Here is a 26,706-nt window from a genome sequence, read left to right as displayed (position 1 = left end):
ACAGATAACAAGATTGTCTCCCATTTGCTGGTGGCTGAACCAGAGAAGATCTATGCTATGCCTGATCCCACTGTGCCAGACAGTGACATCAAAGCCCTCACCACTCTTTGTGACTTGGCAGACAGAGAACTGGTGGTCATCATTGGATGGGCTAAACATATTCCAGGTATTTATCATGTAGATTTCATGTCACTATAGTGACTTCCATTTTATATAAACTACAATCTGGACTGATTTTATTATAGTGAAACATAGTTACTTGTGTTAAGTTTTGCTTCCAAATTCTTATGATTATTATAATACCATTTTTGAGGAGAGGAACCGGAAGCCGAATACGGCTTAAGGTGAGCACACGTTGGTTAGGTATCTTTAAATTCCATTGATTTAAAAGGAACCCTTGCATAAGTAACTCTTTGGTTTGTAGCACACATTATTTTTATATTTACTCACAGTGAAGGACGATGCTTTCAACCTCATTATGTAAATATGATTTTGTTCATTTCATAAAAATGAGGAAAGTCCATGAGTCATGTATAGATTCTTTTCTTACCCCTCTCCTGCTTTATGTTAAAGAGATATTTCTTAGCTTCTAGAAATTAGAGCCCTCAAACTATTATAGCTGTTTATGTCTCACCTTTTCTGGACAGAATCAGCACTGGTACATAATAGGAACGTCTAGTGCTATTTTAAGTGCCTTACGCCAGCAGAAAATGACATTTGGAGTCAGCCTGTTCTATGTTAGAGTATGCTATGCTGATTTTTATGTAACTTATACTGACTGTCCTGTAAACTATTGTACTGAAAGGAAGCTAATACAAATTTGGCTGAAGAGTCCCTTACAGAGAGAAGCCATCTAAAGTGGAAGCAAAACTCTCTCTTCAGCCCGTGACCTTTTGTGTCTAGTCTTTCATAGCTCAGGAAGTCATGTTTGGGAAAGTAGTTAAATGCATCAAAAGTTTCCTTAGGTTCTTAGAATTTTTTCCCCACCACACAGACACACTCCTCCCCTCCCCTCTCCCCATGTCAGAGTTAGAATATGTCACTGCAGTGCTGAGAAGCTTGCACAGATATTGTAGATTCCCATTTTAACTGCTTTTGTTTTCAGAGCTGGCAGTTTGTTCCCTTTCAGAAATATTAAGTTCTAGAGAAGAAGAATGAAATACCTGTTCATGTTTTAGTGAACTGAAAGGTTACAATTGTACATTTCACTCAGTTTGGATTTCTGTGGAGGTTGTTGTATCCTAAAGTAGCTAGCATTTTAGGCAGCTATTAGCCATGAGAACTGCTGTATCTTAATATCTTCAGACAACACAATCATTTTTCTTGATCACATAACAAATATAATCTGTACTGGGAACCTGAAACCAAAGATTTGACTTTTCCCAGTCAATATGTAATGATCAGCCTTTTCACTCCCTGTCCCCCTTAGGTCTTTTGTTCCCCACTCAATAACTAAGTGCTTGGATGCACAGCCTGCTAAAGTGTGAATGGATTTCCAGCAGAGTTTGGGAGGACCCAACCGATTGTGATTTAAACATACCCTTGGTAGCAAGAAAAACATGTGTATGCCTGATGCCTTGCTGAAATTGGGTTGCCATACACAAAGTGTCTGAAAGCATACTTTAAATGTACTGCATAAAATAAGAAAAAAGATCAAGACACACCCCTCCTTGCTGAAAACTTTTCCAAATGAATAGCAGGCACTAGGATAAGATATTTTAATGTAAGTGTTTTACACTGAAGTGGTAGAGTTAACCATTGTCTGTTGGGACAGCAGTCATCATATGATCAGCATATACTGTATAAGTGAATCAGCACTTGATGTAATATAAATAGTTTGGCGAGTAGCTTTGCTTCTCAGACTGTGCTGTTCTGCTTTGTTTTAAATAAAATTCTCCTCAGTGTTAGCCTAACACTGCAGCTCAGGCGCTGTCTCTTTCAGTGAATTTGAACAATATAAAACACAACTCTGACTGAGTTTAATTACTTTCCAAAACCAAATAATATGCAACAATCAATACATATCTAAATCATAATTTGCTTAGAAAGGAGGACAGTTAATACACATTCTGAACTGTTCCATATTTCCTGCACAGAAGAAATTTAGTTGTTCAGAGTTTGCCTCACAAATGGCTTACAAACGAGGTTTTGAATCATGAGCAATGTTTTTCTGGTACAGTTAACTTATTTCTGTCTCCTTAAACTAGTTTGTCTTTATGCTTTGAATGCTACAGTAATTTCTTTAATCAAATTGATGGAAGTCCTTTTCCCAGCCCACACTGAAACCAATTTATTGGTCATGATACGCCAGCTATGTTACTAACAGTCGTAACGAACTGTCAGGCAATATCGCAGTGAAGCTAATTTGAAGTCATTAGGTGTGCAGCGTTCAGGCAACAATTTGTTACAGTGGTTAGGAACACAGCTGACATTTCTGAATGGCTTTGTTCAGAGCAGGTCTAGATGAGCCCAAGCAAATTGTAAACTAATTTAAACATCACTCTATATTATACTAGCTACTTTGTCTTACACTGGTTGCTAATAAAGCACCCCAGATTAAGTCAAAGCTAGTTAAATAGGTGAGTTGGAGTTTCATCTCTGGACAATGCCTATATCAGTCTTACCAGGCTGGGGGCACTCACCCTATAAGTCGGTCAATAATGCATCATGGTGATTGCCAAAGATCTTTTATCAGTTTGATTTGTATTGTGAGCACCTGGTGTAGGCTTGGGTGTGAAAGAAACAGGGCAGTCCAAAGAGAGAATAAAACAATGGTTCAGTGCTTTTGGTTAGCAGAGGAGCTGCTGGGTGCTTTAGGCAGACAATCTGAAATACAGTCCTGAAATTAGAATCAATGGTGAAATATTTGTGGAAACCTCAAAGGCAGATTCAAAATCTGGCTTCTTATTCTATATAAGGTCTGTTAGCTAAGTGTGTCCATTTGGCCAGAGGGTTAGGAAGACTGATCTGGGCCTCAAAGCTAACTACATCTCTGGTAAACCTTTTAAAATATAAACCTGACTTGAATATTTTCCCTTACTATTTGGTACTGCCTCACCAAAATACCAAATGCAGAATGGTTGAATGCAAATGGAGATGAGCTTGCTCTGAAAGTGTTTGTTTAGATTGATTTTGGGTGATGGAGCAACCAACATGACTGCCAAATCAAAGCTGATGACTGGCGTTAAGATAAATCCATTTCAGTAGAACTATTCTTCATTTCAGAGATCCGAGTTATGCTGAGCGTTTACATTTCAAAGTAAATGAACCATATTTGTTCTCAGTAGCCACTGGGGCAACATGAAATCTGTTTTGCACCAAGCACCGTCTAATCCAATTAAGTTTGCAACATCTCCTATTCTGGAATGCTTCTTCACTACCTCATGATACCTATGTTTATCTTAACCCAATGTGCTGTATTGCCCATGTTTTTAGCTTTTTCCCCCTGATAAGACATACACAATTATCTGCAGTTTTGCAGTTCTGTACATTTTGCTGTCAACAAACTGCTGTTTTAACAGAGGGACAGTAGAGGAGATGAAAATGTGTACATTTTGGCAAAATTCTAATTGTTTAAAGATGTGCTAGCCACTCCAGGTGCTTTGATTTAGTTGATTTTCTGCATTTGTGTGACTAACTAGCATGGCAGATATTTACTCAAAAAAGCCCTCCATTAGTTATAAACTAACACCACACTTTCTACATAGATAACATATGATGTAGTCACTATGTCCAAAAAATTCAGGCATGGTTCCACCGGAACTTTTGTTAATGTCTTTTGTTAGTGGAGTGATCTATGATTTTGCACTGTATTGGTTTGTAAATGGTAACATTCGAAACATTACATTCAGTACAGCTTTTTAATTTTTCTTTTAAAACTGATTTTTTTGGTCTAGTGAATAAATCTGGCTTCACAACTCACTAGGGAAATTCAAGGAATATTTGAATTAGAAATCAATTTTGGGGAGAAACACTGGTATATACTACATTTCCAAACAGCCAAAATGGCTGTTGTAGCCATTTTTTTTTACAATTAGCATTTAGTGAATAAAAAGGGATAGAAGTCTACAGAAAAGCAATCTTTGAAAAAAACACCATAAATATATATTCATATGGAAAGACTTTATCAGTAAATAGAATTAGCCTAGTTGTATTAATAAATCAAACAAATGAAAAGTGTTGTTGTGAAACATGACCACATCTTATCTGCAAAAGAAAATGATCACAATGACATTAGGGAATTCTTGACTTTAGTTATAGGAGCGTAAAGGCACAAGAACAGATGATGGTGCCCTAATAGCCCTTTTTAAGAATGACAGGGCCCCACCATTAGCATCCTTTTATATCCTTGGAAATTGCTCATGCCTCGCTTTTCTGGTTCCTATCTGCCTGACTCTTTTTTATTTCTCTTTCAATTTCATCCGCGCTCGGATAAGCGCATGCTAACACAATATGATTGAGCTGTAAAATGGAACGCTGTCGCCTCTAATCTCTTTTATGTAGATATGGAGGTACTTCCACACTCCACTTCATTCTCTTTCCATTGTTGGCCTTTATAGAATGGGTTGCCGAGTAATGGAAGCTCACACTGCCAAATATTAGAGCTAGGTTTCACAGGGTGTGATAAGAAGATTATCAGCCCAGCAGTCAGATCTATTGTTGTTCTTTCTGTCAGATTAAAATATTCCTATGCTCAGTAACTTAGTTGGTTAAAATACTGCAGGTATTTAGGAAGGTACTAAGTCTGCTTTGTCGCCCGTGAGACAATGCCTTCATTAGCTGACCTACATAAAGCCACGAGTTTCATATGCAGAGTCCAGCTCCAATTTTGAAAGTATTTGCTGTTCTTATTTTGCGTTTTGGAGAGTGTCGGTTGGCTTTTGGTATCTTAAAAGAATTCAGCCCATTTTTCCATGATAAGAGAGTCTACTGATGTCTGACCACATTTTCAAAGTCACTTAGGTATTGTTTCTGTAATGCAACTGTCTCATTGGCATTCTGCAAAAATGCTCAGTGCTCTCCTTTTACTAAGTGGAAGCAGGAAACATTAAGCTCTTTAAATGGCATAACAGGAAGCTTAAGAGACAAAATGTTCCATGTCATTTTGCAAACACAAAACTCACTGACTGAACCAAAGACCTTTGCAACTTTTTAAACTGATTTCTTTTTGTATGGAAATGTTACATTGGGAGTATCATTCAAAAACATCTACTGACCAAATGTTGTAAAATAATTTTGCTTGCCCATATAAACTTGAAGACTTATTTTTAACATTATTGTGTGCCTGTTGTTGACCTGTTGGTAGGCTTTGGCTCCAAATAGTTGAGCAGAGAAAGACTTACCTCAGTTGAAATCCTGCAACTGCTGCTGAGACACAAAGGCATAATATTGGCATACAGCATATCAAAATTTCAAACAGTTGCAAACGAACAGAAGCTTGCTATAATGATCAGATATCTTAAGAAGCAGAATATTTGTATCCATTTGAAACTCCATAAACATGAAGAACAGAAAAGACTGGAAAATATATACATAGCTGAATTTTAGTCAGAGCTTCTTCATTCTACTGACTTTCAGAGGTGTATTGGGGGGAAATGGCGCCTGGAGACAAATTGTCTCCCAGCACCCCCCCATACCTGGGGGTGGGGCTCTGCCCCCCAGCTGCCACCCTGCCCCGCCCCCTTGCTCCTGGCTCCCAGCCGGCAGCAGGCAGTCCCTTCTGCCCTCCCCTCTGGGGAAGCCAGAAGGAACTGCCATCCCTCGGCCTCTGAGATCTGCCTCCAAGACCGGCCTCCGAGACCTGCCAGGGTGGGGCTCAGGGGAATGGGCCATGCCTCCTCAAGCCCTTCTCCCAGCCTCAGTGCTTATAAAAGCAGGCCAAATTGGCACAGCAGGAAATATTTTATTTTATTCAATTGCACTGTGCCTTTCTCCCCAGTGTGAATCCAAAGCAGCTTATAGCATTCTCCTCTGCTCCATTTTATCCTTATGACAACTCTGTGAGTTAGGTTAGGCTGAGGAACTTTGACTGGTTCAACGTAATGCTATGATCTTCCAATTTTATGGGCCCCCATTTCCCCTCCATTGGAAACATGGGAAGAAAAAGAATTTGGATTTATAACCCCCTTTCTCTTTGTAAGGAGACTCAAAGGGGCTTACAAACTCCTTTCCCACAACATACACCTTGTGAGGTAGGTGGGTCTGAGTGAGCTCCAAAAAAACTGTGACTAGCCCAAGGTCAAGAAATGTAGGAATGGGGAAGCAAATCTATCTCACCAGATAAGACTCCACCGCTCGTGTGGAGGAGTGTGGAATCAAACCTGGTTCTCCAAACTGGAGTCCACCTGTTCTTAACTATTATGCTGTGCTGGCTTTCCAAAGAGGGGCCTCACTCTTTGGGGAGCCATAAAATTGGACCCTCTGACCCAGTGTTTTCCAAACTTGCAGGGTCTTCTAAGGAGAGTCGCAACTAAGCTGAAATTCAGTGCCTCTACCTTAAAAAACTACTTTCCCCACAGAGCACCAGAAATATTCCCCATATACTGGAGCCAGATTTTGTTAGATCTCCTCCCCCGCCCCCCAAAAAAGCCCCATACTATTCAGGAAAATTTTAGAATCCTAAAATATCCTGAAAAATCAGGAATATTTTAGAATCCTGAAAAATTTCAGGTACAATATATCAAATTTTTTAAAATTTATTTATTTATTTATTTATTTCCTTCCTTCCTTCCTTCCTTCCTTCCTTCCTTCCTTCCTTCCTTCCTTCCTTCCTTCCTTCCTTCCTTCCTTCCTTCCTTCCTTCCTTCCTTCCTTCCTTCCTTCCTTCCTTCCTCCTACCACATTCTGGTCAGTCACTCAATTCAGGCAACCATGATAAATCACACTTAAGTCCTCCCACCGAGGGATCAGATCTTGGCCAAGAACACAAGAGCACTAAACTTTGTTGTTGTTGTTGTTGTCAAGTCAACCCCTGGTAGCATTTTAGATGTGGTTTGCCACTTCCTGCCTCTGCACTGCAATCCTGGTATTTCTTGGTGGTCTCCCATCCCAATACTGACCAGGGCTGACCAGTATCTGATGAGATCTTGACAACAGTCCCTCTAATTCTGTAGGGCTGCGTGGAATCTGTTTTTTGCTGTACAGAACTGAGCCATAGTGAGCGTTCCCTTGCTGGGCAGCCACCCAAACTGTGTGAGACCAATGCAGTGCCTGTGTGGCTGTGCAACTGCACAGCTTAGAGGGAATGTTGGATCTTGGCTATCCAGATCAGGGCCGGACTCCTGATTTTTTGCCTGTTAAAAATCTTTATGGATGAACTGCAACTCATGCTGATTGGCTGCCCCATATGCTCATAAAAGCTACCCAGCTATTCAGGTGGCACAACATTATTCTGATGTAGGATTGCCAGGCTGCAGCCATCAACATTTGGGAGAATTTAAGAGGCAGGGCTGGAGCACCAGAAACTTCCACAGTCTGCTAGGTGCATATGTCATGTGATCACCCCTGCATGCTGTCATTTCTTCCTTTATGTACTGTTTAGTTTATCCTGGATGACCACTTGTATGAGCAGGAAAAACAAGAGAAAAGAGAAGGGCATGGCTGGTTTATATTGTTTCTCGTTCATGAACTCAGCCAATGGCCGTGTACAAACTACAACTGATTGACTACATTGTATTTCTCACAGCTTTATTTATTTTCAGTACGGTAAACTGGATATCTAAAACACACAGTTAAAATTCTATTAGAACTGAGGCAAACTCTCTTGCCGCTGGACTCTGAATCTCAAGAAGACATCAGGGCTTTTCAACAAAATTTACAAAGGATGCTTCCTTTTGGGTGACTCTCTAGAAAGAGCAAGTTGAATGGCTTTGGTGTAGCTCCTGAAATTTCAATTTGTCATGACTGGTGTATAGATTTGCTGAAGAATGCCACCCTTAGTGAATTCTAGAAATCAATAATGAGATTCTGTCAAAAGTAGTAATTAAAAATACTGTCACCTTTTGCCAAAGGTAAAATGTTTCGAGCAAACTCTACAGTATGTTCCTTTAACTAAAAGAAATAATATTTTTTGAAAAGCAGGTACTTAAATATACTATCTTTGAACATTCAGAAAATTCATACAGGTTGGTTCTGCTATTTTCACGGTCTTCATCTTGGATTGTTTCAAAAAACGTTTTTTCTTACTTTGCTATGCTGGCTTGTACCCATTCCCAGTAATATGCTTTAAAGTAAAGCCATGGGCCATTTTACTTTTAAGTATTTTATCTTTAAGCATGTTACTGCAAATGGATCATACAGACAGATGTGTACATATGAAATGGAGCCCTGTGCGTATGCCAAAATCATAGACAAAAACAGTACAATAAATCAGAGAAACCTTCTGAAGTTCATTTTGTCTTTAATTATGATTTGTGGATAAGAATATTGTTGAATCATTATTATATGATTTTTGTTTAACATGTTGAAGTTAAAAATATGAAAATCCTTTCATAATTTCTACAATCAGTATTACAAGTGTATATTGTTTGGAAGTTTTTATTTTTGTAGCATTTCCCTTCTTTCCTGCTGTTTTTCTCATTTTCAGGCAAACTCTCCCCCCACCCAAACATACTTTCTTGCGTGCGTGCACGTGCAAACACACACACACAATGCACTGGTGATTGCACTTTTCTCCCCCTATGTCCTCCTTTATCTGCCTCAGCCAATCTCCAAATGAATGCATGCCGATCATGGTCTTAGCTTTGACACTCTGGATATATTGATTAATAGTTGCCCTAAGCTCCTTTTAGCAAATCAAATTTTCACTTTTAGCAAGGATTTCGCCTCTGATTTATTCAGCAAAGTGAAATGCACTAAATTGACTTTGACATTCAGGGAAAATGGCTGAAAAACAAAGAGGAGAGAAAAGAGATATAAATTGTGTGGCAGCTGGAGACCTGAAGAGACCGTTTGTTTTTGTTTTGTTTTTGAATGGAATATCATTGCCTAACTTGAACATATATACATTTAAAGGAGGAATGAAAAACAGCTTGCTGGAACTAGATGTATTACAGACAGAGGATTCAAGGGTGGCATATTTTACATGCCTATGGGACCCAATCTAAATATGTCTACTCAGAAATAAGTCCCATTGTAGTCAGTGGGTCTTATTCCCAGGGAAATGTTTTTGGAGTTGCAAAATAAAACAAAGGTCAGTGACACTTCAAAAACTAACCACATTTATTTCAACATGAGCCATATCCCATCCCCATTGCTAGCAATAAAAACATCTGGATGTAAATGTTTTTTCTTTAAAGTTATCTTTAAAGCTGAGTGAGATGCTCAGTAACTATAATTATGAAAGGAAAAGAATGAGTTTGCAGAAACACCTGTACATATCCATAGCTCACAGTATACATTTTTAAAACAATGAATTGTTAATAGAGCAATAGTCCTCGAAGCTGTACTAAAACAGTTTTCTTTTAAACAGAGATCTTGAATGTAAGATTTGGAATACATTAGATAATATCTTCAATTTGAGAAAGCCAGTGTGGTGTAGTTATTAGACTAAGACTTTGTAGACTTGGGTTTGAACACCTGCTCAGTAATCAAACTCATTGGAGAACTTGAGTCAGCACCTCTTTCAATCTAATCTACCTTACAGTATTGTTGGAAGAATAAAATTTCTCTCCTGTCCTCATGTACCCCATCCTGAACTATCCCAACACTGAAGTGTGCCTGAGAAACCAAGCTGTGTCAGTAATAGCTATAGATGTGTCTTATTACTGTTCAGAGCGCAAATGAATGCAGAATCCAGGCAAGCCTTTAGAGAATCTTTCTTGAAGATGTAACCTGTAAGACAGAGACTCACTTGCATAGGCGTCCTAAGTGAATTTACTAACAATTAGGTTCCATTGATTGTTCATTGATTTACTTCTGAATACACGCATCTAAGTTAGGATTGGACTGTCAGTGAGGGGACTGGAGTGTTTACATGCCCGCTTGTACAACTGTGATTTTTCCTGTTAGGTGACTGAACGTAAGTGAACTCTTCACATTTACAATATTAACCTATGCAGAAGTAACCTTATTAGCAAAGGAAAGAGAAACTAAATTGCATCCCATTTCCTTATTTTCATGTGACTCCTTTCTCTGTTTTCTTCCACTTCTTCATTTGTAAGAATCTAATAGGGCAGCTGCAGCCATAATTGACCTCCAAGTTGACCTCAGATTCAAGCAGTGGTGGAATTTTGCAAATGGGAGAGCATCTGGAGTGCCGCACAAGATATACCAGGGCATCCTGGGCATTTGCAGACATATTATTTCCTTAAAATCCTGCTGTTTCCCACATAATTTAGTGTAATTTTCAGCCTTCTTAAATGACTTCTAATTAGGAGAGTGCTATAAAATACCAATTTAAATTTCTGAAACAGTCTTTCAGAGGGGCTTCATTTCCCAAACAACTTACACTTCACACTAAATAGATCAAAGAGGGTCAAGGCTGTATAAGCGAAAGAAGCTCAAGGAGGGTGAAATATGCTCTATTCTGGTGTGAATTCAGCACAAGGATCTACTGAAGGCTTTTGAGCATCTGAGCCAAAGATCAGTTTTTGCAAAGGTATGAGAAATACTCAGTGCCATTTCAATACCACCACTTATAAACTGGGAAATCTCATTGCATCCATGAATTCATAAGATGACCTTGAATAAGCACTTTTTCCCCAACTGAGCTGCTCCCCATTATTATGAGCATGGCAATACTGTTCTCCCTTTCAGGGTTGTTGTAAAGAGGACTTAAGGAAATAGATGCTAAGTTGTATATGAGAGAATCAGTCCCCAGGTGCTAAAACAAATCCAACATCTTCCTTCTCTTAGGTCAGCCATGGTTCTGTCTATGTAACTGTAAAACTAACCAGGCCATAGCTAATCGTGTAGCTCTCTATTTAAAAAGGTGAGAGTAGAGGTTGTTTTTAAGGTATGCCACATGTTACTGGTGCTGTGAATCCGACATAGGTAGAGTGAGGAAAGAGAAAACTATTGGTTCACTGGATTTAGAGCAGATAGGTCGGCAGAACGGACCAGTCTAATTTCTTGCTGTGCTTTAAAGAGCTTGTAGTTTCTCTCTGGATGCTGCAGACTGCCCACCTGCTTAACCCTGATTGGAATAGGACTAATTACCTGAATTGCAAGGCCCAGGAGCCATCAGCATGTTTTTGGTAAGGCACATGCCCTGGTGTAAGTGTTGGTTATGATAAAAGCCAGTGTCTAGATGATAATGATATGACATGATCCAGCCTGAGCAAAAGGAATCAATGACCATTTAAAATCTTCTTTCTGTATCAGTCGGCCCTTTTGGGAATGCTCTCTTGTCCAGGGAGCACTACTAATCAGGTCTACTCAAACAAATGACCTGTAGTAGTCAGTGGAGCCTGCTCCCAGGAAAGTGTTTTTGAATAGTTCAGGAGGGTGGCAGTGTTAGTGTATAGAACAAAATTCAAGTGCAGTAGCATCTCAAAGATCAGCAAGATTTTACAGGGCATTATCATTCATGAGTTAAAGTGAACTTTGATTCACAAAAGGTTATACCCTGAGAAATTTTGCTAGAAGAAATTCTACTAGCAAAAGAAAATGACAACCCTGATTCAGTGCATCAAACATACTTTTAAAATGCTAATATTCCTTAAATATATGAATAAATAAGAATGGTAGCATAGGCATATTGTAATTTTAAAATTGGAACTACATTACTTTCCTTTGAAGTAACTTTCATGCATGTTGTTGCTATATACATACAGCATATGCAACTTGTGCAAACAACCACATGATCAGATACAACCAGTCTTCCTTCAAATTGATCATGTTTTGAAATATTTGCAAAACAACAGAACTATATCTATCCAGGTAAGCATCAAAAGGGCAGCCCCCCTTCCCCCGGCAAATTCCCCTTCCTCTCAAGAATCCCTTTTGACCCCAGATAAGTGATAAGATTGGGACCCAAAGGACTATGTGGACAACAGTGAAAGGGACAGCAGGAAGGAGGGGGGATCGGGTAAAACTGACTCTTTCCTCTTCTGAAAAGTTGAATTTTGCAGGCAGAAGAAAGCAGAGAGGGTGAGTTTACCCAATTACCTCTTCTTGCCACAGTTTTTCTAGATGTATGTCCACATGGTTCCCCCAATTCCAAGCATCCTGTGAATAAATTATTTTCCCTGCTCAGTTTTGTCCAATTGATATAGATTGCAAGACCTTTAAATAGCAAAAGTGACACTTCTGTGTTTTAGACAATGTTTACTGACTATACTTCTATATCTTAAAAATGTTAAGTACTACTACTGTGAATTTATTACTACCGTGTGCTTTTTTCATACGGGAAAGGAACACCTTCATATGAATTGTTATATGAAAGGTGATAATCTGTCCACTGTGAAGTAAACACAAACCAAAGGACAGCCATTAATGTATGTATTTAGAGAATTTATAGCTCACTTTTCAATACAAGGATTCTCAAAGCAAGGAGCTAACATTTAAAAACAAAACACAATATAAAATCAATAAAACCAGTCCACGTAAACAAAAAGGGATGAATCACAATTATACTGTAAACAAAAATAACTAAAATCAGAGCATGTTGGCCACAAAAAGCTTGTGTATATAATTTTTTAAAAAACCTATTGAAAAGGATCAAGATCCTGGTACACTCTATATCAAATAGCTGGTTCCATAATATGAGAAGTATGCCCATTCAGACAAATTATACTACTACCGTATTTGCAAATATACTACTACTCCTAGTAGTGAAATGCAGGTGGAGGACTTTTTCAGAAGACCCCTCATGACTAACCATTGAGTGACTAGAAGTGTTTCGTTTATACAAGGATAGGAAAAAATTCCATGAATATATGGAATGAATGTACTCTTTAAAGCTGTACTTTTTTAGTTTACATACAAATGTCTTTTCCCTTCAGTTATACATCTTAGAGACATAATTCATACCTCCATGTTCACATGTGGATTTTTTCAATCCCAGATGATTTCTTTGATGGTTAGAAATCAGAAATATGATGGCAGAAACATCAATGTGAAATTTAGGTCGCTATTCAGCTACTCATATCTGAAAAGTAGTAATGTTTGTATGTATATACTCCCAGAAGTTTACAACATTGCTCCATGACTGTCAACATTCATATTTAACATGGACATTAGCCAAATCTTAGTGATTTTACTGCAATGTATTTGCCTCTGATTTGAGGAGAACACCATGGAAACATTCCTATTTAAATATTTTTGTGATTTATGACTGTTATTTCATTGGTTACTATTGTCCCAAGTCATTGATGTCTTCTTTTTTGTGATTTCACCTCAATTCATAGTGTCCCTCCCCCCATGGCAAAAGCTATCCCCTGGGATTTCTCTGAATTAGAACTGCAATTTACTTCACTTATTATTGTTCAAGTTCGGTGGATTAAAAAAAAAAAGATTGGGGGATTTACGGTCATTCCCATGGTGTTCAAAATACCAGCTTTTTAATGTATCTGCAGTGTTTTGGAGTGTCTGCTCCACGGTACATCCGTATTTTGCTTGTTATCCTCTTATCAGGCTCTTTGCCTCCCTTTGTTTATTTGAGGAGACAGGAAGACTGTGTGAAGGCTGCTTAGTCAGGGATATCAGCGTTGTTGGCAGAGGAGTGATTGCCAGTTGAAAAACAAGGCATTATTGCTCATTTTTTCCCTCTTATTAGTTTGATTACATTTGCAAATCAAATCAATCCATCAGACATGATCAGGCCTCGTCCGCATTTTAAGGAATAGTAATCTCTGTCTAATAAGATGCAAATGTGTCACATCGGTAAGTAACCAATAAATCATCGTCTTGTCTTTGGCAATCATTAAATATCAGAACCAACAGTCAATTTTTAGTATTTTCAATTTGCGATATGCCGCTGGAATATAAAGATAGATGGACGTAATTACACAAACCAAACACTATTTCAGTTCATTCCAGACAGCAAATTTAGTGGAAGGTATAACTGGCTTGTCATCACACTACATTATTTCTGGCGGTTCATGCAAAGTTCACAGACAAGCTTCAAATGGACACTGCTTTTTTAAAATGTTCCCTTCGACAAACTTCATAAAGTACCTATCATGTCCACTGGTGCACAAAAAGGCAGGGAAACAGAAAAGGCCTGTCTGCAAATGACACAACATTCTGCTGTAGTAAAGCAGCAGCCTTCAAAGTTCACAATAGTTTTCTTACCCAGACACTTTTCCAGCTCCTCGGCTTTCTCTGTCTGTTGGTTTATTGGACCCATTTTAAAAATCCAGTTTCCCATTTTGAAGGAAAAATAGTACGATGTCAGATTCTGGACCATCAAACAAACTGCTTTCTCTGTCTTTTGGGGAGAAAAACATTTGTGAAGCAGACTTGCTTAAGCCCAGTTATTCAAACTTCCTCCCATCTCTAGAACCTTTTGTCAGGCTCTTCAAGGCACGCTGCTATACGGCCACACATATTGTTTTGAATAGATCTACTAAGGTGTCCAAATAATTAAGGATTGTAACTCCATATATTTTCATACCTTTTTTCATGAGTTATTTAGTATCTAGCTATTTATAATGAGGACAGGGTAAAACTGCAGAGAACTTAGCAGTAATTGAGTAACCCATTTTTTCATTATAAAGAAACAAATTCAAATTGTTTCCCTTTTCTAATTGATTAGGGATTTGAGAGAATTGATTGCCTCATGTGCGTCTTAAGGATTAATTAATAGCTCTTTTGTCTTACTTAAAGTGTGTTGCTTTCCATTAATGGGTCTGTTTGTATCTACATGTATTTTAAAGGTTGGGAAGAATTTTTTTGTCTATGTATTTTATTGGCACCAAGTAAGGAACATAGAAATCTGTTTCCAAAATACTACATATTAAAAATGGGATGTTGAATATTGTATGTAATTTTGTTGATTTAAGTATTTAACATGCAGACCCAGGGACAAGAGAAGGTGGGATGTAAATGAAGTAAATAAATAACACATATAGTTGAAGATGGGAGGGTGATAAAAGGTAAATTGATGAATGCATGAGAAAGAAAGAATGAGGCAGGGAAAGCGGGGAGAATATGGGTTTTTTTAGGAGGGCAGAAAGAGGAAATAGCGTAGGGAGGAGGAACAGGAGAATGTGAGATGCCACCCCCCAAGTCCTTGAGAGTTCCCTTCCATAAAAATCAGTCTGGCCCAATAGCTGGTGCCACATGACCAAGAGACACATTTCCTAGTTAGAGGCTGCCAGGAGGAGGAAAAGGGAAGGCTGAAGACAGTGGTGCAGGTGAAGGTAGGTTGGCTGTTGGGTGAGAAGGAGATGAGGTTACCAAGTTAGGAAGTACCTGGCGATTTTGGAAGTAGAGCCTGAGGAGGGTGAGGTTTGAGAAGGAGAGGGATGTCATAAAGTGCTATACGCTCCACCCTCCAATGGAGCCATTTCCTCCATGGGTACCAGGGTGTCAAACCTCCAGGTGGGGGTTGGAAATCCCCTGGAATAACAACTGTTCTCCAGATGACAGAGAGCAGTTCCCCTGGAGAAAACGATTTCTTTGATGGGTGGACTGTATGGCATTGTGCACTGCTGAGGTCAATTCCTTCCCCAAACCTCTCCCTCACGAGGCCTTATCCCCAAATCTCCAGGAATTTCCTAACCTGAAGCTGGCAACTGTAGGGGGAACTGATCTCTAGTTGGGTGATCTGTTGTGGTTCCAGGAAATCTTCCCTGTCCACCTGGAAATTGGCAACCCTAGAAGAACAGGAGGAAACTGTAAAAGGTGAGAGGCTTTCAGGGAAGGGAAAGAGGAAATAGATAGTGGGAGAGGGGGAAATGAGATGCCTTCTGAAGTATGTGCAGGTTCCCGCTTGTTACTTATACAGTCCCAAAACTGGTTTTTGCAAAAACTGCTACCATCAAAAATGTAACGAGCCAGGGTAACTACATCTATGTTAGAACTCTTATGCTTAAAGAGGAAAAACTGGAAACCCAAACTTCACAAAACTGTCTTTGGTGCTTATCTCTCATATATTTCACAATAGTTCACCTGAAGCTCCAGATTTCTGATTAGAACACTTTACATATTATGAACATATGGAGCTGTCTAATATTGTCAAGACTGTTGGTCATCTAGCCAATGCTGTCAGTTCTAATTGGCCACAGCTCTTGAGATTCTCAAGCAGAAGTCTTTATTAGACCTGTTTTTAGACACCCTTTCAACTGAATATTAGGGACTGAACAGGGAAATGTTAGCCTTATGTATTTTTTTAAAATAAAAAACCTTCTTTTACTGCCTGGTTTGTGAGCATGGGTTACTGAGAAACTTTAACAGCAAGAACTTATGTGAGCTGAAGCTTCACATATCACTTTCTCTCTAAAAGTTGCATTTAAATTGCTCTCAGCAATCCCATTCTTTCCCTTAGGAACTCCAAATAAAATAGTTCAGATGAAATTACTGCAAAAAATAGCTCACTGGGAACTCCGTATATACGCTGTTTTTCATTTCATTCTAGTTAACACAATTTGAAACAAGCATGAAAATGCTGGAATGTCTCAAATACTATTTCCAGCCCCTCATCACTATTGCCCATCTATCCCTAAAAGTTAGCTAGGAGGTTCTTAAAGTGTGCCATATATATATACCATAGTGTAAAAGTATTTTCATTGTCATACCATACAAAGAAGCCTATTAAAAATATTTCTGGGAGTTTCTGCCTGTCTTATTTGGCATGAGATGGTTGTACAAAAACCATAAAAGGAAACTTTAGAAGCTTGTGCTTACTTCTATGCCGTCAAAGCAGAATTTTTTTCTGACCCAAGAGACAGCTTTGCCAGAATCTATGTATTCCTTCCTGTTTTTAATCCAGAAATTATTTTAATATTTTCAGACACGGAAACTAAATGTTTGATGTTCCTGTTCCCCCCCCTATATTATGTTTGATAATCTTATTCTCTTATACAACATCATGTCTCTTTACACATTTGATCTTAGTCAAAAGGCTGAGAGTCAGTCTTGTTGGGATGGACACCCCCTTCAACCTCCTATATTACCAAGACAGGGAAACCACTCACTTTTATTGTTTCTACCTTTTTCTTTCAGAGACTGAATGCCTCTAGCAGTGGTAGTGTAAGGTAGATAGCACTTTTTCTCAGCCCTGTTATCACACCCCAGGAGGTAAAGGATGTCCGCTGCCTTTTATTTTTCTTTTCCACAGGCACTACCCATCACAAAGGCACAAATAAAATAAATATAATGAGACAGAGGTAAACTGAAACGGTAACACATATTTATTTAACAGACAGAAGATATTAACTTGGATATGGATTTGGATGAGGCTGATAAGGCAACAGGAATATATTTATATTCACAAAAGAGCTTGGCACAGAGACAGAAGATTACTTGCTTCAGTTTACCTTAGATATTAGAGATGTTGTTTCTTAAGATGGTACAGTTCCTTTAAGTTTACAGATGGTTCTGGCTAATGGATTTCCCTTACACTCAGGCCGTTTCCGCATGGCCCATAAACGACGGCCGTGCGGAAACGGCCTCAGTGTCTAACTCAGGCTGACACTTAACACTGTGCTCCCACAAACAGTTAGATAATCCTCAAAATAAACATAAAACACTCTCTTCTGAGGAAAATAAAGCAACCCCCCTACAGCAGACCATCTGGTCTGTAGGAGTCTTCATCCCTCTCCTGGAAGATCTCTCCTGACACTGGTTATATCTATTGCTATAAGCTATTGCTCTAACCTAACTACTAGATATCCTAGTCTGTGTATTTATATGGTTTAATTACAGCACTTGAGGCTATCACCACCACAGAACAAGGCAGAATTTCACATTGCCACTACTTTCCCCAGAGAGGTAATGTTTTGATGTGGCAAAGGCAGATAGCTTTAAGGAATTTTAAGAAACTTAAAATTCCAAAAGCTCCAAGAATGTCTGTGACACAGAGATATCCTCCTCCCTCCCTCTGTACTGCACTATTACTTACCCAGAATGCAGGAGGCCACAGCCAGTTAGGTGGCTCGTCTGTTTCTAGGCCTTTCCTGCCTCATTCTGAAGATTCGTTTTAGCAGAATTATGTTTAAAAAATCATCTTTTCCTTGAAATCCGTCACACTTGTTATAATCAAGACCCTTTAAGCATTGTGAGTTATTCCATAAGACTTTAATACTAGATGATGGGTGCATTATGTAGAGCAACTGTGAGTTTGAACATAGGCACAAACTTTGAGTGAGAATAAAAAATTGAAACTCATAGAAAATGGAAGCCTACAGAGAATTATTGGAATTTCAGACTTTAAGATTAGTGTTGTGTGATTATGGATATTAAGTTGTTCTGTAAGTTTTTTGCACAGTAAAGTATATGGAGATACCCAGTGTTCAAAACTGACAAATAATGCTTTAAGAGTTTGACCTTCAGAGGCTGTACTAAGCTATCTTACTGTAGATAAATCAGTGCTCAGTTTGAACCACCCATTCTTGAGCTTTCTCAAGCCATTGGCAAGATTTTTTTTTTTGCATTTGCATTATTCTATTTGTGGTGTAGTGGTTAAGAGCAGGTGTACTCTAATCTAGAGGAACCGGGTTTGATCCCCTGCTCTTCCACCTGAGCTGTGGAGGCTTATCTGGGGAATTCAGATTAGCCTGTGCACTCCAACACACGCCAGCTGGGTGACCTTGGACTAGTCACAGTTCTTCTGAGCTCTCTCAGCCCCATCTACCTCACGGGGTGTTTGTTGTGAGGGGGGAAGAGTAAGGAGTTTGTAAACCCCTTTGAGTCTCCTTTAGGAGAGAAAGAGGGGATATAAATCCAACTCTTCTTCTTCTACTACTACTACCTCCATATAGGAAACAAAGTTTTATTTCTGCAGGTTGGTGGACAGCATGCTAATAAATACTTTAAAAGCTGTCCCAGCAGTCACAGTACGAGTCTTTTTTTAAAATCACAGCAGCCTTTTGATTTGATTTTGCAAATAAATTAAGTACAAATTAGGTAAGATATTTCTATGATCAGAAGCTCCACATGTTTGTGGAACTGAATCCCAGAGTGGTCCTTTGCTAGCACGGCTGGTGGGGAGGTAGAGTGCACATTTTGCAAACATGAAAATATGAACTGCTGGGTGATCATGGCACATTATGATTTCTTGGCACAGATAAGTCTTGTCATCTTTCCTGGCAAAAGAGCTGTATAAATGAAATACATTATGGAATATTACAAAGAATTGTCAACCTCATTTTGCATGTCAACTGCTTGAAATACAGCATTCATTTAGGTATCCCCCCCCCCCCCGCATTGAAACATAGCTTCATTTGAACAAAAGAACTTCAGTAGTTTCTCCCATTATTGTGATGTGGATCTGCCTTAAAATATTTCTGGCATACTTGCTCCAGAGACTTGCAAAGCCCTGTGCTCTTCAGTGGCCTGCTTCACATGTTCATGAACCACAACTTCAAAAGCTTCTTGAACTTCCAATTGCCTCTGCCTTTGCCCGAACACTTTCTGAGCTGCAGTTGTTAAAACTGTGTATGAAAACCACGTGGCTGGGAACCCAGTATTATCTTTCTCCAACCCATTTAGGTATCATGATGCTTTATATAATTTGTGTTTTCATCAAATCAATAATGAACCTAATTGAAAAAATTGGCAGAACTACATACATTTGAGTAAGAATGTCGATGTTTCCAGGCAGTCAAAAATATTGCACAGCGATGCAAGAGACACCTGTGCTGGTGATTCTCTTCTATGCCCACAGTGTACAAAACCAAACATTTTGCCGGGTACAGCATCTGCAGCACATTGATCACTGCACTGCAAGAATTAATCACTTGGTCTTTGGAATAAAGAACCACATTTACATTTCAATCAATTGTGCATCTAGTAGCCCACATTCACACTAGTAAATGCAATTAAAAATATTCTAGTTTTTTAAAAAATATTTTCATGTGAAACCATAGGTACTTTGCTTTCTCAGTACAACTGCCTAGGAACAAATATAGGTCTGCTTATTTTTGCACCACCCTGATCGCAAATCAAACCATCCTTTCATTTCCCCTCTGTTTTTTTGTGTTTCCTATTAGCTTATGCAATAAGATAATTATCACCCTTGCAGACCTTCCAATTGTGTCCTTCCACCTCCCCACCTACCTTCCAATTGTGCCCCCCCCCCCCCCAGTTAGGATCTGCCTTGGGTCCTAAGGTGCTTGGGAGAAAAGCAGAAATATAAATATTCTAAAATAAATTGTTTGTTTATGTGCAGTATATATGCCTTCTCTTAGCCAGCTGCTGCTGGGCTGGTGAACAAGATTAGATCACATCCACAAATCAGTGGGATTTCCACTATTAAAACACCTAACAGCATACTAAAAGAACAACTAAAACCAGTAAAAGAAAGTAAAAACATGCTACCCCAGTTGACAGGGAAGAAACAGGGAAACAATGCAATCCATTATCTAATGAATTTTGTGACAACTTGGGCCATCATGATTCAAAGGAGCCCTTTGAAAACTGCCCTGCCATGGCCATAAGCTATGTATTTTGAGGTTGTGTATAATTCATATGTAATGCTAGCATTTTGTTTTTCAAAAATCCCAAGTTAAGTCTTTTACCCTCATGGCAAAACCTTGTGCACAAACTACATTCTTGGAGAGGTCAGATTGGAAAATCATCCAGGCATTGCAAAATCTGATCTTTTCTTTTAAATGAAAAAGTAATAAGTGATGGTTCATCAATATGCAAACGTTTCAGATACTTTAAGGCCAAAATTAAAACAATAGGTTGAAAATTACCTTTTGATACACAAACAGCTAATGGTTTCTTACTTGCTTTCTTTGAAAAGTGCTTTATAAAGGTTTTATTACGTGGGTAATTACATATTTAAATATAATGGCACCAACAGAGCCATTACAGTCCATTGAGTAAATAATATGCATTTTAGAAACCATTTATAAATATGTATTTATTTGACAGACCAGAACGGATTTTCTGAAGACATTCTCATTCACAGAGTAAATAATATATGGATTGCTTTTAAAAATAAATATGTATTTCTTCAGAAGGTATTCCAAGCAATTTAGTAAACAATATGCACTTTTCTCTAATATTTAAAAATACATGGGGTATAAAAAAGAATCTAGCCTAAATATGTGTCTTCTAGAAAAATCAGAACGGCTCCAAAGATGTCAAGCTTACCTTTCAAATGTCCATATTGAATTGCTTTAGTCAATTTTGTTGCAAACTTGCTTTGAAATGGATTTATATATATATAAGGGAGTTTTTATATATGGATTTATATATATATATAATATATATATTCTGGCATCTTTCATAACAATAATAAAACAGATTCCTTTTTAATAATATTAATTTTTATAAAATTGGCTTTATAAAATTGAAAATTTTTCTCACACTGGTGGCTCCATCTATACAGGTCCCTAGAAGTGCTTCTGAACACTGATACAATCCCCTCTCCACCCTCAATAGCTCGGTCGCTTCAATTACACAGGCAAGTCAACTCCAGTAGATGCCCTGGCAAAGCACAACTAAAGCAGGAATGATTGTACTTTTAATGCCTAGCTGAAGGGAGCCCTTCCAGATATGGACGCTTATCTATAAGGGGGGTGCATGCAAAGCCATCACTGATAAAAGCTAGAAAACATTCCTACCAGCACACACACTGCTAAATGAAGATGCTGGCCAACTTTGATTCTTGTTCTAGGAAACACAAGCATTTTGCCGTATGATGACAGTTGTGCTCCTGTTGCAAGCATGACCTTGGGCCACAATCTGGGTGACCTTGGACAGTCACAGTTCTCTCAGAACTCTTTCAGCCCCACCTACCTCACAAGTTATCTGTTTTGGGATGAGCAAGGGAAGGAGTTAGTAAGCACCCCCCTTACCCAAAGGTGTCACCTGTAACAAGTAATGAAAGTTTTAAAGTATGAAGTTCAAACACTTCCAAATGCTTTTCGCTGCAGAAATCAGAAATACCATTTCAGGACTTCCTAGCCTCTTAGTCCAACTATGCAGTGAATTTCAGCCTACATTCATAGAATTTCAGCCTAAATTCATAGAATTAAAGAATCACAGAGCTAGAAGAGACCATAAGGGCCATCCAGTCCAACCCTCTGCCATGCAGGAATACACAATCAAAGCACTCCCAAGAAATGGCCATCCAACCTCTGTTTAAAAACAGAAGGAGCCCCCCCCCCCCCCCCCCCGCACCCTCTGAGGCAGCGTATCCCACTGTCAAACATCCCTTACCATCAGTAAGTTCTTCCTAATGTTTAGGTGGAATCTCTTTTCCTTCACCTTGAACCCATTACTCTGGATCCTTGTCTTATTTAAACATGGCTATCATGTCATCTCTTCATCTTCTCTTCTCCAGACTAAACATACCCAGCTCCCTAAGACTGTCCTCATAGGGCATTGGTTCCAGACCTTTTTCCATTTTGGTTGGACATGCTCTAGCTTGTCAATTTCCTTCTTGAATGGTGGTGCCTGGAACTGGACACAGTATTCCAGTAAGGCCTGATCAGTGCAGAATAGAATAGTACTATTACTTCCCTTGATCTAGACATTATTGGGAAAAGGAGGAGGAGGAGGGGGGGAGGAGGAGAAGAAGAAGTGGTGTTTTTTATACCCCACTTTTCTCTACCTTAAGGAGTTTCCAAGAGCTTACAAACTCCTATTGATGCAGCCCAGAATTGTATTGGCTCTCTTAGCTGCTGCGTTGGACTGTTGACTTATGTTTAGCTTGTGGTCTACTAAGACTCTCAGATCCCTTTCACATGTAGTATTGTCAAGCCAGGTATCTGTGGATTTCATTCTTTCTGCCTAAGTGTAGTACCTTACATTTCTCCCTATTGGAAACTCATTTTTTTAGTTTTAGCCCAGCTCTCTGATCTGTCCAGGTCATTTTGAATTCTGACCCTGTTCTCTGGGCTATAGTTACCCCTCCCTCCTAATTTGGTTTTATCTGCAAATTTCATTAGCATGCCCTCTATCCCATCATCCCAGTCAGTGATAAAAATATTGAATAGTACTGGTCCCAGGATAGAACCCTATGGCATCCCAGTAATCACGTCTCTACAGGAAGAAGATGAGCCATTGGTAAGCACCCTTTGGGTTCAGTTGGTCAACCAATCCACCTAACAGTCGCATTGTCTATCCCAGATTTCACTAGCTTTTTTGGCAAGAATATCATTGGGGACCCTGTCAAAGGCCTTAATGATTTGCTCTAGAATCTTTCCTGTTATTGATGTCAGGCTAACTGGGAGTTAATTGTTTGGGTCTCCCCCCCCCCCCCCGCTTTTGAAAATGGGGAGAACATTTGCCTTCCTCCTGTCTGCTGGGACTTCTCCTCCAGGAATTCTCAAAGATTATTACCAATGGTTCTTACTTCTGCAGTTCTTGGATATTAGTTTATTCGGCCCTGAGGACTTGAATTCTTTCTAAGTAGCCAGGTATTCCAGTACTTCCTCTTTATCTTTTCTGTGCTGGATTTTCTGTACTGCATCATCTACTCCATTTTTCCCAAATTGAATACCATTTTTAAAAAACATGTGTTCATTTTTGCTTCCAACTTCCTTTCCACCCGTCCCTCCCCCAACTACTTTTTATTCTTGAAGATGTTCAGAAAAGGCTTGGGGCTACCATTAAGAAGAAACTTTATTTGCATTACTGCAGACTGTTGTCATTGTGCAGACTTACTAGATGCACAATTAACAAGGTTTTTGTTTAAGTATCTAATAAACGAAGTTCAACAGTCATGAAAGAAGAGTAAATTTAGGGTCCCCTAATTCTAAGTGTGGCCTGGAGATCTTATGGAATTACAACTGAGCTTTAGATTAAACAGATCAGTTCCCTTGGAGAAAATGGCTGCTTTGGACTCTACAGTGTTATACCCATCTGAGGTCTCCCCTTCCCAAGCCCTCCCCTCCCCAGATTCTAACCTCAAATTTCCAGGGATTTCCTAACCCAGAGCTGGAAATCCTAACATCATGAATTTGTTCATGGGGATAGTTATTCCTTTGAGACAACGTGGAAGAAGTAGAGGGAGGGCACACTACAGTGCTTGAGAAGAACACATGTACATCTTAGTCACTCTATGATCACATTGAATTTGACTGTTCATTTCTCCGTATAATTAAAGCAGATAGCAGTATTCATACATTTTGTTTCACACTGATGCAATCTCCTTTATGTCTGTGATCTCAGTGAGATTTCACTGGAGTTTTTAATTTAGCAGATTAAGAAGCACAATTAAAATATCATGAAAAAGATCATAATCTGAAACCTTTCTGTGCTTCTCTCTGGCAAGTTGATAACACAGGCTGCTATGTGTAACAATTACCTCCGCTGCTGTACATTTTCTTTAGTTTGTGGGCTGAAGTTTTAATAAATACCTTGCAGTATTCCAGGGGGGAAAGTTTTCCACCTAATTAATAAAACTTGGAAGAATACCCAAGATACTGAACCATATCTTTCTTATTAGTGTTGGCTTCTACAAAAGAGAATCCCTGAATCTCAACACATTAGTAAATGTCATCCTCCTTGGTTGCACAGAGACCTCTTGAAAAACTGCTGATTTGCTATAGAAGGGCGGGGGGGGGGGATTCATTGCACACTTTAGATACAATCCAGTTGGGGAATATCAAGTGTATAAAATCAGAGTAAAACATGGAATTCATTATAAGAGCTACAGACATATGCACCATTAAATGCACCTTTGCAAAATAGGCTTTCATTTAAACTGGGTGCTGGATCCATTTGGCCAGCAGGATTTTCTGGACTGGTTTTACTTGCAATATAGCACCTAAATTGGGATCCTGATGCTGGCTAGACAGCTCTGCCCTGTTTGCAAAATAACCCATCTTGCTTCATCCCTCAACTTTACATTCACTATGCTGGCCTTCATAGCCCAAATAAACCTTCAAGATGCTAGGTAAGAAGAAGAGAATGGTATGCCATTCATCTAAGGATGACTTAATAAAAGACTGCTACCATCACAGGAAGTATTATATTCAGCATTGGTTTAGAGCTTTTTTTATTCATACGGTCTAGAAAACTATTTTCAGTATAGAGGCTATATGGCAGAATTATGCATGAGAGTGTGTCAATATGGAATGAGGTAAAGTGCTTTTTAAAAAAAGGAATAAATGTCCACTTAAGGGTTAAAATAGGCCTTCTTGGATTGTGTAAGATGGGTGTACATGGCTTGCTGATATTATTTAATGTTTAATGTACTTGGATAAATTGTTTCATGTTCTTCACAGCAAGCAATAAGTTAACTGCCCAAATATTTGCCATGCAGAGTCTTTAGTCATTCTTTCTTAAACTACTTAGAGGCTCACCGTTTTGAATACAAGTGTGCAAATATTGCCTGATTGAGCAGTTACCACTATGGCATGCATTTGATGGGAAAGGAGGGTGGAATGCAGGCCAAGGCAAATGCAGAACTGCCTGTTTAAGTTCTGTCTTTAAACTGACTTTTCTTTTGGCTTTACCTAAATGAGGCTCCTGCCAGGGGAGGAGCTAGTGTGCTGGAGTGAGTAGTGTGTTAAATAGGAAAGACTTAGGTTTGAATCCTCAGTCAGCCACACAGCTCATCCCATCTATAGATGAATACCAACATTTTATTTTTGTAAATTTTATTATTTAGAAAATATTTGTTTTCTTTATTTTTGTCATTACATGTTTGGAGTCTCTATTGTCTTCCTTGTTAGTTTCTGTTGGCTTTAACTAGAAACATACTAATTACTATAATTAGTATGTTCTAGTTTCTACCTAAGATGACATTTTCTGAGGCTGTACCTGTATGGCCTAGGATCTAGTTGATCAACTTGTTGATGGGAGAAAGCAGCTTCATTTCATAAACAATGGAAAGCAGACTTGTTTCCAGCTCTAGCTTTGGCTGATTCCGCATGGGCCAAAAACAACAGTGTGAAAATGGTGTGAAAGCAGTATAAACCCTTTTACACCGTTTTAAACTCTTTTACACCATTTTCACACCGTTTTCACACTGCTGTTTTTGGCCCACGCGGAATCAGCCTTTGTCTCTCTTCCATCTAACCAATGCCATATTCTCCGAGATTGTAAACCCACCTACCTTCTCCCAGTTTAGGCGATCCTCCTTGCAAAATTTCAGACACATAGGAGATATGATCTGAGTTTTACAGGAAATTAAACTTCTAGCTTGCAGGCATAGGGTGACCCAAGAAAAGTAGCCACAAATACTCCCTCACACAAAACAGCTAAGCTGGCAATAGAGAACCAATGTATGCAGTCTGTCAGTGATAAATATTGACACAGATAGGACCATGGTGGCTCCATACCTATATAGGATCCAAGAAGAACTCCCTAATGGATCCATGATGGGCAGAATTGCTATGCACCAAATCTTCTGATCCAGTTCTACTTGGTGGCAAATGTTACCATATACTTGTTTACTGGTTGCTGAGCCTTTCTATTCCATTCCATTCTTTTTAATACTTCTCACAAATCAATTGATCATGAGCAAATAGAGAAAAGATACAAAATTCATAATTATAAATATAGTATTTACATTACCAGATATCATGTGCCTATCTGTGTCTTCCATTATCTGTTCACTTGCCATTTCTCCTTACCCTTCTTCTTCTTCTCTCTCCAACTTTGACAAACTGAAGCATTGTCCACAAAGCTCCCAAA

The 26,706-nt window shown here is 38.9% G+C and overlaps 1 protein-coding gene across 11 annotated transcripts in view; it reads left to right on the top strand.

Moving 5' to 3' along the window:
• The window catches only part of ESRRG (estrogen related receptor gamma), a 578,835-nt gene that overhangs the window by 515,211 nt on the left and 36,918 nt on the right, over positions 1-26,706 (top strand). For all 11 annotated transcript variants that reach the window (XM_048494419.1, XM_048494507.1, XM_048494596.1 and 8 more), the window contains one exon: positions 5-166. In XM_048494419.1, coding sequence (XP_048350376.1) covers positions 5-166 — 162 coding nt within the window. The remainder of the gene's footprint in view (positions 1-4; positions 167-26,706) is intronic.

This window comes from Sphaerodactylus townsendi, linkage group LG01 (genome assembly GCF_021028975.2).
Source record: "Sphaerodactylus townsendi isolate TG3544 linkage group LG01, MPM_Stown_v2.3, whole genome shotgun sequence".
NCBI classification, from domain to species: domain Eukaryota; kingdom Metazoa; phylum Chordata; class Lepidosauria; order Squamata; family Sphaerodactylidae; genus Sphaerodactylus; species Sphaerodactylus townsendi.
Note: the sequence above shows the minus strand (reverse complement) of the source record. Positions and strands in the feature narration are given on the sequence as shown.